This window comes from Haliotis rufescens, unplaced genomic scaffold (genome assembly GCF_023055435.1).
Source record: "Haliotis rufescens isolate VD_foot unplaced genomic scaffold, xgHalRufe1.0.p SCAF_88, whole genome shotgun sequence".
Taxonomy (NCBI): Eukaryota; Metazoa; Mollusca; class Gastropoda; order Lepetellida; family Haliotidae; genus Haliotis; species Haliotis rufescens.
Genome location: NW_025964381.1, coordinates 822,938 through 842,331, shown reverse-complemented (window position 1 = coordinate 842,331; position 19,394 = coordinate 822,938). Strand labels below are relative to the sequence as shown.

The 19,394-nt window shown below is 39.8% G+C and overlaps 2 protein-coding genes across 3 annotated transcripts in view; one reads left to right on the top strand and one right to left on the bottom strand.

Moving 5' to 3' along the window:
* The first annotated feature begins 91 nt into the window (after nucleotides 1-91).
* LOC124114563 overlaps nucleotides 92-19,394 on the top strand; it is a 41,615-nt gene continuing 22,312 nt past the window's right edge. The window contains exons 1-4 of one of the 2 annotated variants that reach the window (XM_046475178.2): nucleotides 92-231; nucleotides 2,188-2,229; nucleotides 15,094-15,167; nucleotides 17,116-17,184. In XM_046475178.2, coding sequence (XP_046331134.2) covers nucleotides 165-231; nucleotides 2,188-2,229; nucleotides 15,094-15,167; nucleotides 17,116-17,184 — 252 coding nt within the window. In that variant the 5' untranslated portion in view covers nucleotides 92-164. Of the gene's footprint in view, nucleotides 232-1,734; nucleotides 1,805-2,187; nucleotides 2,230-15,093; nucleotides 15,168-17,115; nucleotides 17,185-19,394 lie in introns of those variants that run through there. The other variant, XM_048390226.1, reaches the window with a different exon arrangement.
* LOC125377289 lies at nucleotides 9,690-13,323 on the bottom strand. The gene is made up of 2 exons (XM_048390227.1): nucleotides 13,091-13,323; nucleotides 9,690-11,121 (listed from the first exon to the last, which is right to left on the bottom strand). Exons 1-2 carry the CDS (start codon nucleotides 13,188-13,190, stop codon nucleotides 10,112-10,114), a joined length of 1,110 nt encoding a protein of 369 aa, XP_048246184.1. The 5' UTR covers nucleotides 13,191-13,323; the 3' UTR covers nucleotides 9,690-10,111.

Sequence of the window (19,394 nt, the reverse complement as noted above, 5' to 3'; positions counted from 1 at the left end):
TTCTAAGGGAATAACTGATAAGATATGACAACACGTTTTAGTGTTTATGAATATATGCGGATGAAAACAACCGGATCTAATTTCAAGATGTCTGCGCCCATGGTTTGACTTGGCAGGTCCCAGTGTCACGAAGTCAAGGATAGAGATAAGATAGTTGAAACGATATGCCGCGAAGATTGGATGCGAGGGGGTCATCAGGAGGCTCGAAACTACTCGTATATTTACAATGTTGTAAGTTGATTTACCCAGGCGCACGTTTTGTTGTCAGTAATTATGATAGCTTATTTAGCATGTGAATTGAAGTGTCGTCTTGTCAAGCTGATGTCAGGTGTCGCGGGGTCAGTCAGCATTATCAGAGATATTTCTATGATGGTTTTTATTTCGATCAGGTTTTTTTATTGTTATCTATTTTCTCTTTCCATACGATTTTTATTACACGTAGATCATAATGTTTAGAAAAACAACAACATAATTAAAACGAAAAAAAAATTCTTCAATAATTAAAACAATTTTCAAAACAGTTTCTGTAACCAAAATCAAACTTTATTTTTTAACTCTCTGTGAAAATACAGGATTTTGGGGAGGAAATCTTTTGCATCAAGTTGATATTTTCTAAAGAACAAGTAGGCTATAGATCTATATTGTTGATTAGGCTACCATGTACTCGAACAGCCAGCATGGCCATATTGATCGTGAATTGTTGCGGTATAATGAGGTGTGATGTCATCACAGCTGTCGACTTGACAGTGTACCCACTCAGCATGTCAGCACTGGTTTCATGTTAATTACTGTACACCTAGTGGAACAGCCTGTCGTCTTTCTGAAGTTTGGTGCCTGTGTCGTGATGAAAAGTTAAAATAAAACAGTGTGTTTTCAAAAATATTTTATTCACAAGATTTTGTATGGTTCCAGAAACGTTTCAGAAACATTTTCCGGAAACATTTGGTTATAACGTTTCAAAAATATTTTGAAAACGATCCAGGGTGTCGGGAAAGCTGAGTGTTTTGCTGCCAATGTTCAAAACGTACAACACCAATTAATTAGCTTTTAACAAGATACAAATGATTAGGACAAATAGTCAGGGACTGTACACCCTACAGGCATGTACTGCAGAAAACACAATACCAATGACCGACATGGTAATCCATGCCATGTCTTCACCATTCACTCAACAAAGAACTTCAAGACTCTGTTCTGTGGAGATAATAATATTTTTAGAAAACCGTGGAAGGAACAGCGCAAGCACGGTCTGCACGTGCTACACAGTGACCGTGTTCATTCAATGACAAGATGCGCTACTCAGCAGATGTTGAACACTTGATGTTGAATGTGTATGTCCGATTGGGAATAGTTTGACCGTACTCCTGTCAAAATAAATTTGGATACACGTATAATCCGATCTGGTCATGCATACACTGAAGTTGACTGATGTTTTATCATATGCAAACATATAAAGTCAGAAGGAAAGTTAGAAAGAAATGAGAATATTTATCACTTACAGTGTAACCATAGAGTTCTAGATAATTTTTGCAATTAAATAATATAGTCACGTGACTAACACAGGTCCGGGTAGTCCTGTGGGTATTAAAATTAATAAAGAGCTCATTTAGTATTGTACATTGTATGTATACAATTTTAAAGTGAAGTCTTTGAATGACATTTAGAAGTTTTATACAAAAGAGAGCGGATTCATTGATGTCAACTTCTTTATTATGAGGAACAGACGGATGGTGGCACAGATTCATCAAACCAATGAGTCCCAGGCCCTAGGAAGATATGTTCATGGTTCATGGCTGATGAAGGAGTAAGCATATACTCCGAAATGTTGTGTTCCTCATTGTAAATAAGTTGACATTCATGCATTCTCCTTCCTAATATTTAAATGGTCATAAACCATTGTTCTGTTTTATTCATGCAACAATTCCCTGAGTGTGAATGTACGTCAGTTTGCACATTTCTGTACTTTGGATTCTGCTTCGGAGACCCTTCTTAGTGTAGAATTTTGGTCTCAAACTTGAAGACGCAGTCAACTGGTCAAGTACAATTGCTTTGAATCTCAACATGCTAGATTAACTGTAGGATATGAGGCTTATGTCTACAATGACAGCCCATTGACATGAGCGAAATCTGATGAGATTCCTGACCTGCTCTCCTAATGTGTATTAATGGCTGCTCCTTGACTTGCAGACTTTGTGACCATTGCCACCATTCTGGGGACAGGAATTCTAGGTGAGTACCTTCATGACATGACAACATCAGGGATAGGTTCATTTCTCTCATGAGAATCAGGGGGCACGGGAGGCTGTGCAGAGTTGCGTCCCTTGGGCACACCAGAAACGGATGATGAGTTTGAATCCCGGTTAGCCCTGATTATGTTTCTGGGTTTGTCAGCACCTGTTCTAGTGGGTTTCACCGAAGTGGTAAACGTCTGAGACCTGCATCACTTCGGGCTTTCCTCCCACATTAAGCTGACACGCCGGGATATAACTGGAATACTGTTAAAAGCGGCGTTAAACCCAACTCACTCACTCATTATGTAAAATTGTCTTGATCAGATGCATTTTAATTTTAACATGAAAGAAGGACAGATGATGGTTTTATCAGTGTTCCCCTGATTGTCTCTTTTACTTCAGTCAAACATGGCCGATTAATCAGGTCAACTGAGCAGGGTTAAAAGTTAATTTCTGTTTTTACCACAAAAGTGCTTTGCTACAGACTTACCATCTATTCATGTATGTAAGGCTAAACAGAAAGTGTGCATATGATTTATAGATTAGACTTATACAAACTTTCTTTTGGAGCCAAGTATACTATGTAAAAGTCGTAGTCCTTCCTGAATTTTATTAGTCTGAATAGCAGACTAGTTAATTTGAAATCCTTCATGCCCACTTCACCCAATGTCAGGAACCATAGACTACATTATGTAGGTTATCGGGTTATCATGTTTGCTGCCTCCGTGCACTATGAACTGTTTCAGTGCAACAGGTTTATAAATACAGTTATACAATGTCATGATCAGAGGCACTTGGCTGTGAGGGGTGTATGTATCAACTGTCCATTACTTGTATTGAGGCTATTTACCAGGGTATATTGTGTTATATTTCCACACTACACACAGGCATGTTCAAAGCTCTACTGGGGGCACGGGTCGCCCAGTCGTCTAAGGCGCCGCGATTCGCTTAGGCACGCCAGAAACCTGTGATTGTGGGTTCGAATCCAGGTTCACCCCGATCATGTTTCTAGGTTTGTCAGCACCATACCCGTGCTCGTGGGTTTAACCGAAGTGGTAAACGTCTGAGACCTGCATCACTTCGGGCTTTCCTCCCACATTAAGCTGACACGCCGTGATGTAACTGGAATAATGTTAAAAGTGGCGTTAAACCAAACTCACTCACTCACTCACTCAAAGCACTACTTTATTTTTACCCTGGTCAGTGGGCCCCTGATTTTTCCTACTCCCTGGGGAGTATACAGCACAACCCATCACCTGTACCAAAGTGCTATGCTAATGGTTCTATCATTCTAAATATATGTCATCATATATAGTAAAAGCTGCAACTAAAGTAACACGATATTGGAATGTATTATTCCTGATAAAACAAGAATTTGTGAAATGTAAGCATGGTGTCCCCCAATGTAGTAAGCCCATTTCTGGTGTCCTCCAATGTAGTAAGGCCATTTCTGGTGTCTCCAAATGTAGTAAGCCCATTTCTGGTGTCCCCCAATGTAGTAAGCCCATTTCTGGTGTCCTCCAATGTAGTAAGCCCATTTCTGGTGTCTCCCAATGTAGTAAGCCCATTTCTGGTGTCTCCCAATGTAGTAAGCCCATTTCTGGTGTCTCCCAATGTAGTAAGCCCATTTCTGGTGTCCCCCAATGTAGTAAGCCCAATTCTGGTGTCTCCCAATGTAGTAAGCCCATTTCTGGTGTCCCCCAATGTAGTAAGCCCATTTCTGGTGTCCTCCAATGTAGTAAGCCCATTTCTGGTGTCTCCCAATGTAGTAAGCCCATTTCTGGTGTCCCCCAATGTAGTAAGCCCATTTCTGGTGTCTCCCAATGTAGTAAGCCCATTTCTGGTGTCCCCCAATGTAGTAAGCCCAATTCTGGTGTCTCCCAATGTAGTAAGCCCATTTCTGGTGTCCTCCAATGTAGTAAGCCCATTTCTGGTGTCTCCCAATGTAGTAAGCCCATTTCTGGTGTCCCCCAATATAGTAAGCCCATTTCTGGTGTCTCCCAATGCGTAGTAAGCCCAATTCTGGTGTCTCCCAATGTAGTAAGCCCATTTCTGGTGTCTCCCAATGTGTAGTAAGCCCAATTCTGGTGTCTCCCAATGTAGTAAGCCCATTTCTGGTGTCTCCCAATGTAGTAAGCCCATTTCTGGTGTCTACCAATGTAGTAAGCCCATTTCTGGTGTCCCCCAATGTAGTAAGCCCATTTCTGGTGTATCCCAATGTAGTAAGCCCATTTCTGGTGTCCCCCAATGTAGTAAGCCCATTTCTGGTGTATCCCAATGTAGTAAGCCCATTTCTGGTGTTGGAATATAAACATGATAAAGTGGCTGAAAACCAAACCTACTCACTTACATACAGGGTATGGAGTTGGCAGCACTACAGGAAGATGAGGAGCAATAAATATTAGAAATATATACGTGATACTTCAGCAAATTGATCATTTATTCAAGTTATTTTGAAGCAGTGAATGATTTATTCAAATTGGGTGGATCTCATTGGATCTAACAAAATCAGGTGTAATAGGCACATTCAACATGTGTTATACATTGAACAGCATCTGGGTTCGTGGATAAAACTGTAAGGAGAGCTTGTAATAAATCTGAACCATATGTCGCATATACAGTCAAGTCTCGTTAATCCGATACTCGTTAATCCGACAATCGGCTTTATCCGACACAAATGATGGGAACTGATTAAATCAGTGCTATTTAGACCCTCGCACTCCAACTCCGACACACCTAATTTGCAACAATTACCGAAATCACTCATTAAACAGTCTCGTTAATCCGACACAGTCATATTTTATATTTTTTTATTACATGTTTGAATCCTTATCTATCGTGTAGTTGTCTGATTCTCGATCACGAACGTTGATACTACTAAATTTCGTTTATCCGACATACTCGTTAATCCGACATAATCATATGCAACCATCGATGTCGGATTAACGGGACTTGACTGTTTGTCAGATCAAATGATAGAATGATCAGATAAGCTGCATATTTAAGTAGAATACACAAAATACACCACCATAACCCAATTAATTAGGAGTTACTTGCGTACAAATATGCAGGAAAAGTTTAGAAACCCGATAGTAATTTCCCAATATCTTGACTCATCCTTGTCCACTGATACAGTGCAGGTCAGGCCTGTATGTGCATCAACTCCACCACAAGAGGGCTATGTCTTGATTATTGTAACTTAGATATGTACCGTTGTTGTGAGATTATGATACAGTTGGAGAAGCACAGAAAATTAGAAGTTATCTGGATCAGCATTTTAAGCAGAATTATTTAAAAAAAAGTTTACTCTTTTCTTTTAAAAAAATACCACAAAGAAAGGACCCAATGGAGAAAAATATATATCAATACCCAAAGAAAACTATGAAATGCCCTATTTTCCGGAGCCACTCACTCACTCACTCACTCACTCACTCACTCAAATATAAATATAACAGCCTATTTACGTACAAAAGACTCTACATTCTCCACAGCCACCCCATCTACATTCAAATCTCAGCCGACCACCTCTGTGGTCTTGTGGTAGAGCATCCGCCCGGAGACCGCCTCTGTGTCTTGTGGTAGAGCATCCGCCCGGAGACCGCCTCTGTGTCTTGTGGTAGAGCATCCGCCCGGAGACCGCCTCTGTGTCTTGTGGTAGAGCATCCGCCCGGAGACCGCCTCTGTGTCTTGTGGTAGAGCATCCGCCCGGAGACCGCCTCTGTGTCTTGTGGTAGAGCATCCGCCCGGAGAGCAGAAGGTCCGGGGTTCGATCACCGGCCGCGTCATACAAAAAGACGTTAAAAGATTGTACTTGTTGTTACCGTGTCTGGGACTCGGCAAGGATTGGTCGGCTCGGAGTCAGTAAACTGTGTCTGAGTGGGATATTCATCTTAAACTGTGGCATGGTATCTCAGTCCGGACTAGTACAAGCAGCCACACACACACATACGCGTACATGCACATCGCTATATAAGTGCAATAATCTTGGACGCGATGTTAAACCCAATTTCACCTCAACTCACTCACTCACTCACTCAAATATAAATATTACAGCCTGTTTACGTACAAAAGCATGCTGAGTTAATGCTTAATGTTACTAAAACATGCATACCATTAGAGACCACACAACTCCACATTCTTCACAGCCACCCCATCTACATTCAAATCTCGGCCATGCCGATAAACAATAAAAATGTTTCAAAGAATCATTTGTTGCTAGTGACACATTCCCGGTACAGCCACCCTAACACCTCCGCCTGACAACACGCCAGGACAAAGTCTATGCATCATGTACATTAGCAGGCTTTTAATATATTAAGCAATATGCAATGAATGAAATTTGATATGAAAGTGTTATTATTGTACAGATGTTTAGTTCCGCCATGTTGATCTCATAGTGGAAACTGTTTTCCAATAACTACCTGCAGATAGAACTGAAGCCAGCTGTGGGAACTACGAAACATTAAACCAGAAATCGTTCATGGAGAAATATATTGTGAAATCAAGCAGATCAATGAATAATAAACCAACTATTTTGAAACATAGTTTTATGTTTAGCATCATTAAGGGCAATACAATTGGTTGGACAGGTTGCAGCAGCACCTGTAGGCCCTAATAACATATATAATATAGCTAAAAATATATACAACTAATAATATATATAACTAATAATATATATAATATAACTAATAATCATGATAATACATAATATAACTAATAATATACCGTATTCGACGTTATAAGCTCCCAGGGCGCTCTCAAAATTAGAAATCGGGTGCTCTTATTGGATTATTATTTTAGTGAAAAAAACTGAGTTGAAAGATAGGGGTGCTAATTGGGATTGTTCAACGGCCATTATATCAGCAAATATCGCCGTGGGCGCTTATTACAGCGGTGCGCTTATTACGTCGAATACGGTATATTATATGAAACATCAACACCAGAGAATAACCAGTCTCAAATATCCACCGAAACCTGTCCCACTGGGATGAAAAGGCAAAATAATGGTGAAAATTGTATGAAAATCAGTGATGCGATGATGTCAATCACTAGATTGTCTGCTTCAGACTCGATTATTTACAGACGTACAAAACAAACAATTGTATGTTATTTAAGTTACAAACAAGAATGGCTTTGTCGCACATGTACATATATTTTTTCTACAGTACTTTTGGCATTTGTTAATTCCTATAAAATAGTACTATCGTAGAGCAGACATTTGCAATTCACAGACAGTTACACTCCTACATGCTGATACCTAACATGTTTCCATGTTTAAGGTTTTTGAAATTGTGACACTGAAAAATGCTTGATTCTGATTGGTCAAAATCAGATTAAAATTAAAGGGCTCAGTTCCAGATTTGCATAAGAAGTATCTAATCTGCAGTAAGACCACCTCAAGGTTCAAAACAGTACATTTATCTCCTGGTTTGAAACACCATAAACATCATATGTTTTATGTTTGTGAATGTCATAAGTATTGTTATTGATGTAAGCAGTCGCACATGTGCATTAAACACTTCCTGTTCCACCATGCTTCGTCATCGTTGTCAAGTACACAACACGGTGTCAGAAGCCGGGAAAACCACAACAAATGATGACACAACGTCAGTTTAAAAAGCTGGAAGAAAGTTAAGGGAAGTCTAATAAGATGAAGGCATATTTATGTATACAATTAAGAAGATGCGGTATTTATGGTACATCAAATTATGTTGCAAACATCAAGTGAATAAGTTATTTTGCAGGTTGAGTAAACAAAGCCCATTTTCTATTAAAGGCAGAGAAGTCGTTATTTCTACGTGCAATATGATATTCAACGTCATAGATACTTCTTATTGTGTTCTTAAAAGCAACAGAGTCAACATTTTCATTCTTAATACACTGGACAAAGATAAATCTTTTAGCAGCTACAATCAAATGGTTAATTAATACATCAGAGGTACCAAAGAGGAGCTCGTTGTCAGTTATAAGGATTTTTCTATGCAAAATATGAGTCAAGTAAATACAGAAATCTGACCAAAAATTCTTAACAACATGACATTCGATATAAACATGAAAAATATTTTCTTTGTGAGTATGACACATAGAACACTCATTGTTATCAATAAGTTTCATTCTTAATAACTCACGTTTAGTAAATATTACTTTATGAATAAATCTAAACTGGAAATCCCTGAGTTTTGTGTCCCTTAACCCATGGCAATATACACTGAATATTTGATTCCATGGAAAAGAGCATCCCAGCTGATTTTCCCATTTCAAACAAGATTTAGGGAGAGGGAGGGAATTCCCTATCAGTTTATTATAAAACACTTTTGTTCCTTTAATAGAACGTGTAAGATCATAAATCCAAGGAGATACTGTGAGATTAGAAGAGGAATGTAGATTTTTATCAATATTTTGTCTCCAACTTCTTGGAATATTAAAAAACATACGGTTATAGTCGAGAAAAGTTCCTTTAAGATCATAAAGTTGTTGTAAACGTGGGAAAGGGATCCATCCGTTTTCATCATACAAGTCTTTTATCGTAACTATACCTTTTTTAAACCAGTCATTAAAAATTAATACTGGTTCTCTAAAATAATGGTTTAACCATATGGGTTGGGAAGCAATTTCTGCTTTTTCTAAGACTTCAAAGTCATATGAATGCATAAAGTCACTCCAGGCTATAAGGGTATCTTTCCAGAACGGATTTACAATTTCCCAATTCTTGTGCAAACTGGCACCTAAAGTGTAGATATGAGCCAGCCGAAAACTAGCAAGGTCATAATTAATGTTTTTTTCACAATATCTTTTTAAACATGAAATTTTTAAAGATGCTATAAATTTGGGTATATCAGTCATTTTCAATCCACCTTGACTGTAATTCCTTTTCAAATAATCCCTCTTAATCTTATCTCTTTTGCCACTCCAAATAAAGTTAAAAAGAATTCTATTCAATTGATCAATAAAAGCTTTTCATGGATTTGGGAGAGCGGAAAAAATATGTACAAGGGTAGAGAGAATTAAGGTCTTAACAACTGTTATGTTCTAATTCACTATGTTCAACCGAACATAAAACATTTACTATGACAACATACTCCACTCATGGGTAATGCCTACCGCTGTTAACAGGCGAGCGGGTTTATTTACAAAATCATACATGTAGACACGCGACTGTCGTGTTATATTCCATTCCAAACACCGACACTCCATATTCTCTAAGGTATTCTTTCTGTAACAAAAACGTACATTTTAATATTTTTGGCACATAAAACCGTTACGAAATACTGCAATATCCTTGTAATATCGCGCTTGAACACTTTATAAATTACTGCGAAATTAACTTTTTGAAAATATAAAGATAACTTATCTGGACGGTGGGTCTTCTTGTGTATACAAATCCATGTCCGGACTCCTGAATCACCTCTCTGTGGGATCACTCACTGAAAGAAAGCAACACCCTTCTCTGTGCTAAACAGCACTCAATGCCCTGCGGCAATTTTTCCCATACGGTTTTACCTGCCATTCGGCAACACTGCAATAACAGGCCGTCCAACACAGACAAGCATTACACTAAAAATCTGATTACCTTTATGTGTATATTTTTAACAAACAAAGAAGACAACAGCTCGCCTGTGTGACGCGAAGGCCTCGAGTGGTGTTTCTTGCCCTCTCCTCTGCACCTTAAGCACGTGACGCCACCGCTTTCACGTGCACAGCCTTCTTCAAATCACATTCGTTACCGTATTTACCCCATAGTAAATACATTTATGTTCTAATTCACTATGTTCAACCGAACATAAAACATTTACTATGACAACATACTCCACTCATGGGTAATGCCTACCGCTGCTCGAATTAAAAGAACGGGTCCATGCAGCAGATTTATTTCGACTTATTTACAATCCCAACATTGATGACACACTCAACAGTTCAGAAACATTGTCTTTGATATAACCGTCTTTGGCCTTATCTGACGCCCAGCGTCCGTGTCTCTTGAACAGTCTGTCTGTTACTCCGGCGTTAGCTGCAGCAGTCGCCCCTCCTGACCGAAAACTGTGAAGACCCACTTTTTTGACATCTTCACCAATTAGTTTGAATTTCTCAATAAAGATTTCCCTCGCTCTGGTATATGATAAAGGTTTCTGACCTTTAAGTACATACTTTTGTACAGATTTACAGAAGGAAAGTTGACGAAAAATATATTCATTGGAAGTTTCAGCAACATTTCCAGCAATCAGGTACCTGTTTAGCATATTTACTGGACATAGATCTGAGCCTGTAGCAGCGATCAAAACATGACGCCCATCCCTATAAACGTCAGTTTTACTGTTCTCAACAAAAATACTCATGAAGCCATCCTTGAATTTAATGTTTGACCGTCTGATATTCACTACTTCAGAAAATCTGAAAAACCCAGCAAAAGATAAAAGTGACATTGTTAAAAACCTTAAATCAAGTAGAGAGGGAGTTTTCCCAGATATACTAACCAATTTCTTTAACGTGTCACAAGTAACAGGTTCTTTTTTCTTGACTGGAGTACTACACGTTCTTAATGCCGCTTCTCTGATGTTCAAAATCAAATCATGTTTACAAGGATCTGGCAGACATGCAAGCTTGTGCGCCCAACTAATACCGTAAATAGCTTCCATGACAGATGGAGCTTTCTTACCTCCCTGAACAAGTGATGTAAGATACAAAGCAACATGAAATGGATGAGCAGGCAAACATGTAATCTCCTTAAATTTTGAACTCCATTTTTTCCAACTATTATAAGATCTTTCATACTTATAGACTGTCGCTGGGGCCTTAGACTTGAGAACTAAATCTGGCATATGTCCTGCTAGATCAATAAGGTCTGTATGAACTAAATTGTTCTTCAGCTTCCAGATACCGGAGGAGAACATGTCTGAAACAACAACATTGATCTCATGGAATAATTCTAACTGCTAATGCGTAGCCATCGAATTTGTCAAACAAGGATTTCTTGCTGCCGCCTGAAAATGCAATACTTCCATTTAATTGCAAACTATCAGCGATATAATGTTTGAACTTTCCGTCATCAAAAAGTGAAGTCCAGAACACAGCTGATTGCCACCTAGGCACTACTAAAGTAATGCTAGCTTCACTTTGAAGAGCATATCTAATAGCCTTCGTTACCAAATGCACAGGGGGGACAACCCAGTTGTTATCATATTGCCATGACTGTGTAAAAGCATCTACTGCTTCTGTGCCAGGGCACCAAGATCTGGAATTGAATCTACACAACTTAGCATTATAATGACTAGCAAATCTATCAACAGTATGTGGACCCCACTTCTGGTTTAGCAACTTGAAGACAGCATCAGTAACAATCCAGTCATCAGCATCTTTAAATTTACTTAACGCATCTGCTCTGTCGTTCTCTGAACGTGGAATCCAGCTAAACTTTATCCTGATGTTATACATCCTAACCACGGTGAACACGGACATAGCAAGCTCCTGTAAGGATGAATTGAAACTACCAAAAGAAACAATTTGACAGCAAGCCTTGCTATCTGAGAACCACTTAACAGTCTGATTAGACAGAACCTCTCTGAAAACGTTCAAAGATAATTCAACAGCCTTCAATTCCCGCCAAGTTGAACTCTTGCCCACTTGATCCTCATCCCATAAACACTGAAATATCCGGTCAGAATTCTGTATATAAGCAGCACAGCCCTTGGAACTAGCATCTGAGAAAACGGTCAAAACAGGAGCAAAAGTTTCATAAAATCTTCTGCTATTAAAAGTGTAAACATTATCTCTCCAGAATATAAGTTCAAATACACACAGGGGGTCAACTAGACTTTGCTTTCTATCCCAACTTGAAGCTCTTTGTATTACTGAATACATGCGTCTAGTCAAAAGTCTGCAGACATCCCCATAAACTGGTGAAAGAGAGATAATTTGTCCTGTTAAACTAGCCAGGTTACGTGCTGTGAATTGCGGTAAACCTGCCAAAACTCCTGCGCATGTGTTTCTCACATTATCTAATCTCCTAGAAGGAATAGATATCACACCTATGTCAAGATTCCAATTCAGCCCGAGCCATTCAAGGTGTCTTGTGGGTTCCCAAACTGACTTCTGATCGTTACAAACAAAGCCTGCTCTGCACAAAGAAGATTTAACAAAACCAGATCGCTCCTTGCCTAAGGCTTCAGACGAAGCAAACCCAAATCCATCATCTAAGTAAACTACAACATCTACAGAATGTTTTCTCCAGTATCTAACTAATGGCCTAAAACACTTAGTAAATATATAAGGGGCCGAGGTTAGACCAAAAGGTAAAACTGTGAAACAATAAAAACGCTGTACACCTTTAACTGACCAAGAAAAGCCCAAAAACGTGTGTTGACTAGGGTGAATATCTATGTGGTGATACCCAGACTTAAGATCAAACTTGTACATGTATCCACAAGGTCTAACGAAATCCAAAGCAATCTTGTAATCCTCAAAGACTATCTTTTCTTTCCAAACATATTTGTTTACCACTCTTAGGTCTAAAATCAACCTTTTCTTACCAGAGCTATTAATAGAAACTGATAGGGGATTTACAACCTGAGGTAAGTCTACGACTTCAACAATACAGTTGTTTAACAGGAGATCCTGGATAGCCTCAGAGACAAAGTCGCTATGTTTTACAGCAGAAGCGTTGTTCTTACTAATAGACAAGGGAGGCGACTCCACAAAGGGGATGATGTAACCTTCCGTAATAGTTCTAATGATGAATTCTGGAGCTTCTATATCCTTCCAAAATGAGATGTGCCTCTTAAGATTTTCCTTAATGTTATGCTTACTCGCTGACGTATCTGTTCTGTCAAGATAACTAGGTACAGGTACAAAATCAGTACTAATACCTCTGGTTTCAGGTTTGACTTTGTCTATGGGTGAAACATCAAGCTGTGACCTACTACTAGGCTGTTCTGATATTGAACGGGAGACCTGTGGCAAATCCATGTTAGTTTTTCTTTTAATACTTCTGCTTGAGTTCTGATCCCCTGAAACATATGTAATACGATCTCAATCAAGATAGTAACGCATTAGCCACTCAAATATATATGTCATATCTCAAAAGTGGTTTTGATTTACCTGAATAATCACTGCTTTTTGCAGGCCTCTGTAGGCTGAAGTCCTTGTGGTGGGTTGAAATTACTTGACTGTGATGACCTCTGGGCGGCTGCAAGGGGACATGTGGCTCTCCAGTGCCCAAAGGCTCCGCAAAAGTAGCATTGTTGGTTTGGAAGTGGTGTTTTCCTGGGTTGAAAACGAAAGGGCTGGTTCTGCTGAACCTGAGGGGCCTGTTTGGGTAATTCGCTGTTAGGATTGGGGAAAGTTGCAGAAGGATAAGGACTATAACCTCTACCACGGGAATTGAAAGAAGTAGGGCGCTTTCTGCGCTGTGCCTTACTTTCTGCTCTCTCGAAACGTCTCTCTTCATCCGAGTTTGAAGCCAACTCATCCCCTTCCAACTCCGAGACTACTGCCCAACCGGCTGTAGATCTGTCTGCAAGTCTAATGTGCTTGTTTCTTTTACTGATGTTAGAGCTAATTTCTCTCAAGACATGCACACAATCGACTGTGTTATCCCGATTGATAAACCGAATAGCAGAGTCAACCTGATCCAAAATACCAATGTTGAACTTATATTGTAACTGATTCCCTTTGAATCTAAACTGTGGAGAGTCAAAGTCTTTTCTAGCTCTCTTAATGACAGAATACGACCTCTGCTCAGTTTCATCAATAATTTCACTTTTGAAAGTTTTCAACTTACAGTCCATATATTGCTTAAAAAGTTGAAACGTTTCGTACCCTTCAACAGAATCCTGTGCTTTGTTAGGTTGACCAGGAATGTGTAGTTCTTCAACGGAGTCAAGATTTTCCTGCTGTGGTGAATCCATTCCGAACAAAGAAGACAACAGCTCGCCTGTGTGACGCGAAGGCCTCGAGTGGTGTTTCTTGCCCTCTCCTCTGCACCTTAAGCACGTGACGCCACCGCTTTCACGTGCACAGCCTTCTTCAAATCACATTCGTTACCGTATTTACCCCATAGTAAATACATTTATTTTACCCATCAAAGTCTAATTACGTTTTTTCCTGGGCCGTTAGCCTTTAATGGATCAGGGCTGTTAGCCTTTATTATATCAGGGCCGTTAGCCTTTATTGGATCAGGGCCGTTAGCCTTTATTATATCAGGGCCGTTAGCCTTTAATGGATCAGGGCCGTTAGCCTTTATTGGATCAGGGCCGTTAGCCTTTATTGGATCAGGGCCGTTAGCCTTTAATGGATCAGGGCTGTTAGCCTTTATTATATCAGGTCCGTTAGCCTTTATTGGATCAGGGCCGTTAGCCTTTATTATATCAGGGCCGTTAGCCTTTATTTGATCAGGGCCGTTAGCCTTTATTATATCAGGGCCGTTAGCCTTTATTGGATCAGAGCTGTTAGCCTTTATTGGATCAGGGCCGTTAGCCTTTATTGGATCAGGGCCGTTAGCCTTTATTGGATCAGGGCCGTTAGCCTTTATTGGATCAGGGCTGTTAGCCTTTATTGGATCAGAGCTGTTAGCCTTTATTGGATCAGGGCTGTTAGCCGTTAGCCTTTATTGGATCAGGGCCGTTAGCCTTTACTGGATCAGGCCTGTTAGCCTTTATTGGATCAGGGCCGTTAGCCTTTATTGGATTAGGGTCGTTAGCCTTTACTGGATCAGGGCCGTTAGCCTTTATTGGATCAGGCCTGTTAGACTTTACTGGATCAGGGCCGTTAGCCTTTATTGGATCAGAGCCGTTAGCCTTTATTGGATCAGGGCTGTTAGCCTTTTGTATTCATTGTGTATCACCTACAATCACCTGTCTATCTGTTCCAGGATTACCTGTCACCTTGACACAAGCGGGAATGTACCCCTTCCTCATCTCCTTCATCACCAGCACGCTCATGCAGGTCAGTAACCATGGTAACCGTCATTTACTTCACTGTGTACCTGTTGATTGTTACAGGTGTGTCATCTCTACTTCACTGTGTACCTGTTGAATGTTACAGGTGTGTCATCTCTACTTCACTGTGTACCTGTTGATTGTTACAGGAGTCTCATCTCTACATCACTGTATACCTGTTGATTGTTACAGGTGTGTCATCTCTACTTCACTGTGTACCTGTTGATTGTTACAGGTGTGTCATCTCTACATCACTGTGTACCTGTTGATTGTTACAGGTGTGTCATCTCTACATCACTGTGTACCTGTTGATTGTTACAGGTGTTTCATCTCTACTTCACTGTGTACCTGTTGATTGTTACAGGTGTGTCATCCTTACTTCACTGTGTACCTGTTGATTGTTACAGGTGTGTCATCTCTCCTTCGCTGTGTACCTGTTGATTGTTACAGGTGTGTCATCCTTACTTCACTGTGTACCTGTTGATTGTTACAGGTGTGTCATCCTTACTTCATTGTATACCTGTTGATTGTTACAGGTGTGTCATCTCTACTTCACTGTGTACCTGTTGATTGTTACAGGTGTGTCATCTCTCCTTCACTGTGTACCTGTTGATTGTTAAAGGTGTGTCATCTCTACTTCACTGTGTACCTGTTGATTGTTACAGGTGTGTCATCTCTCCTTCGCTGTGTACCTGTTGATTGTTACAGGTGTGTCATCCTTACTTCACTGTGTACCTGTTGATTGTTACAGGTGTGTCATCCTTACTTCATTGTATACCTGTTGATTGTTACAGGTGTGTCATCTCTCCTTCACTGTGTACCTGTTGATTGTTACAGGTGTGTCATCTCTCCTTCACTGTGTACCTGTTGATTGTGACAGGTGTGTCATCTCTCCTTCACTGTGTACCTGTTGATAGTTACAGGTGTGTCATCTCCACTCCACTGTGTACCTGTTGATTGTTACAGGTGTGTCATCTCTCCTTCACTGTGTACCTGTTGATTGTTACAGGTGTGTCATCTCTACTTCACTGTGTACCTGTTGATTGTTACAGGTGTTTCATCTCTACTTCATTGTATACCTGTTGATTGTTACAGGTGTGTCATCTCTACTTCATTGTATACCTGTTGATTGTTACAGGTGTGTCATCCTTACTTCATTGTATACCTGTTGATTGTTACAGGTGTGTCATCTCTACTTCATTGTATACCTGTTGATTGTTACAGGTGTGTCATCTCTACTTCATTGTATACCTGTTGATTGTTACAGGTTTGTCATCTCTACATCATTGTGTACCTGTTGATTGGTACAGGTGTGTCATCTCTACATCACTGTGTACCTGTTGATTGTTACAGGTGTGTCATCTCTACTTCACTGTGTACCTGTTGATTGTTACAGGTGTGTCATCTCTACATCACTGTGTACCTGTTGATTGTTACAGGAGTCTCATCTCTACATCACTGTATACCTGTTGATTGTTACAGGTGTGTCATCTCTACTTCACTGTGTACCTGTTGATTGTTACAGGTGTGTCATCTCTACTTCACTGTGTACCTGTTGATTGTTACAGGTGTTTCATCTCTACTTCATTGTATACCTGTTGATTGTTACAGGTGTGTCATCTCTACTTCATTGTATACCTGTTGATTGTTACAGGTGTGTCGTCTCTACTTCATTGTATACCTGTTGATTGTTACAGGTGTGTCATCCTTACTTCATTGTATACCTGTTGATTGTTACAGGTGTGTCATCTCTACTTCATTGTATACCTGTTGATTGTTACAGGTGTGTCATCTCTACTTCATTGTATACCTGTTGATTGTTACAGGTGTGTCATCTCTACTTCATTGTATACCTGTTGATTGTTAGAGGTGTCTCATCTCTACTTCACTGTGTACCTGTTGATTGTTACAGGTGTGTCATCTCTACATCACTGTGTACCTGTTGATTGTTACAGGTACTCCTCATCTTCTACTTCACTGACCTCCTGCAGCGAGCCATTGCAGTGCAGCGCAACCCTAACCAGGTAACTCCACCGCACCAGAAATGACAATTACCCTATAATGAGTTGCTTGTTGACAAGTACGCAAAAATAGTTTTGAAAAACCTAATAGAATGAAAACCCTCTGCGTAATTACCTTTCCTTTTCAGCTTGTGTATCTGTACATATCTGTATTTATTGATCGATTGCAGACATCTCTGTACTATCGGTGAGTGAAGTCAGTGTTCCCATTTATATATAATTACCAGTTTTTTTCCGGTAAAATTAGGCTTGGACCGGTAATTCATCTGACTGCCAGTCCCTGTGGACTGGCAAATAAAGTACTTCTAGAACTTTGTTGTTGAACAAAAAATCGGTGATATTCATATATTCAGATATGAGTTCATTTTTCAAACAAAGTCAGCTTGTCTGTTACCATCAGGGTTTCCTCTTGTCTATTTCTAGGTTAAATATCCAGTTGTAGCAACTTTCGTCTCAAAATATTAAAAAATAAAGAGAAAATTGTGACTGAGTTTATGTGAATGATGTATAGAGCTAACATCTTTGCACTGAACATGATGTTGAAAGAATTAAAACCAAATAATTTTCATATGTTTTTTAATTGTTGAAAGTTGGGACTGGCAAAAATTAGAGGGGACTGGTAATTTTTAGAGTTACCAGTCCACAAGGACTGGCAGTTTCAAAAGCCAGTGGGAACGCTGTTGAAGTGTAACCAGTGATACAGCTGTGATATTGCTGAGTGAAGTGTAACCAGTGATACAGCTGTGATATTGCTGAGTGAAGTGTAACCAGTGATACAGCTGTGATATTGCTGAGTGAAGTGTAACCAGTGATACAGCTGTGATATTGCTGAGTGAAGTGTAACCAGTGATACAGCTGTGATATTGCTGAGTGAAGTGTAACCAGTGATACAGCTGTGATATTGCTGAGTGAAGTGTAACCAGTGATACAGCTGTGATATTGCTGAGTGAAGTGTAACCAGTGATACAGCTGTGATATTGCTGAGTGAAGTGTAACCAGTGATACAGCTGTGATATTGCTGAGTGAAGTGTAACCAGTGATACAGCTGTGATATTGCTGAGTGAAGTGTAACCAGTGATACAGCTGTGATATTGCTGAGTGAAGTGTAACCAGTGATACAGCTGTGATATTGCTGAGTGAAGTGTAACCAGTGATACAGCTGTGATATTGCTGAGTGAAGTGTAACCAGTGATACAGCTGTAATATTGCTGAGTGAAGTGTAACCAGTGATACAGCTGTAATATTGCTGAGTGAAGTGTAACCAGTGATACAGCTGTGATATTGCTGAGTGAAGTGTAACCAGTGATACAGCTGTGATATTGCTGAGTGAAGTGTAACCAGTGATACAGCTGTAATATTGCTGAGTGAAGTGTAACCAGTGATACAGCTGTAATATTGCTGAGTGAAGTGTAACCAGTGATATAGCTGTAATGTTGCTGAGTGAAGTGTAACCAGTGATACAGCTGTAATATTGCTGAGTGAAGGGTAACCAGTGATACAGCTGTAATATTGCTGAGTGAAGTTTAACCAGTGATACAGCTTTGATATTGCTGAGTGCACGTCTCTATATATCATGATATGAAGTGAAATAACCTTGAACACAACATACCCGTGAAGGTCCGAGGTGGAATAGGTCTTCAGCAACCCATGCTTGCCGTAAAAGGCGACTATGCTTGTCATAAGAGGCGACTAACAGGATCAAGTTGTCAGGCTCGCTGACTTGGTTGATGGATGTCATAGTATCCCAATTATGTAAATCGATGCGCATGATGTCAATCACTGGTTTGTCTGGTCCAGACTCTACTATTTACAGACCACCATCATATAGCTGGAATATTGCTGAGTGCGGCGTTTAACAACAAACAAATAAATAAATAAAATTGGACACAACGTTTAGCCTGATTTCACTTCACCTCATCTTCATCTTATTGACTGAATGTGCCACACTTTCCACTTTACACCCATACTTTAACATTGACTAAAGTCAGTCATAGAACTAAGAGGATCGTACGCCCATACTTTAACATTGCATCGTACACCCATACTTTAACATTGACTGAAGTCAGTCGTAGAACAAAGAGGATCGTACACCCATACTTTAACATTGACTCAAGTCAGTCGTAGAACAAAGAGGATCGTACACCCATACTTTAACATGGACTCAAGTCAGTCGTAGAACTAAGAGGATCGTACACCCATACTTTAACATTGAC

Coding starts and splice junctions, on each gene's coding strand:
- LOC125377289 (XM_048390227.1), bottom strand. CDS start 13,190: ATGGATTTGCCACAGGTCTCCCGTTCAATATCAGAACAGCCTAGTAGT. Junction 11,122..13,090: donor AGTCAAACCTGAAACCAGAG/GTATTAGTACTG, acceptor TTGTTGTTTCAG/ACATGTTCTCCTCCGGTATC.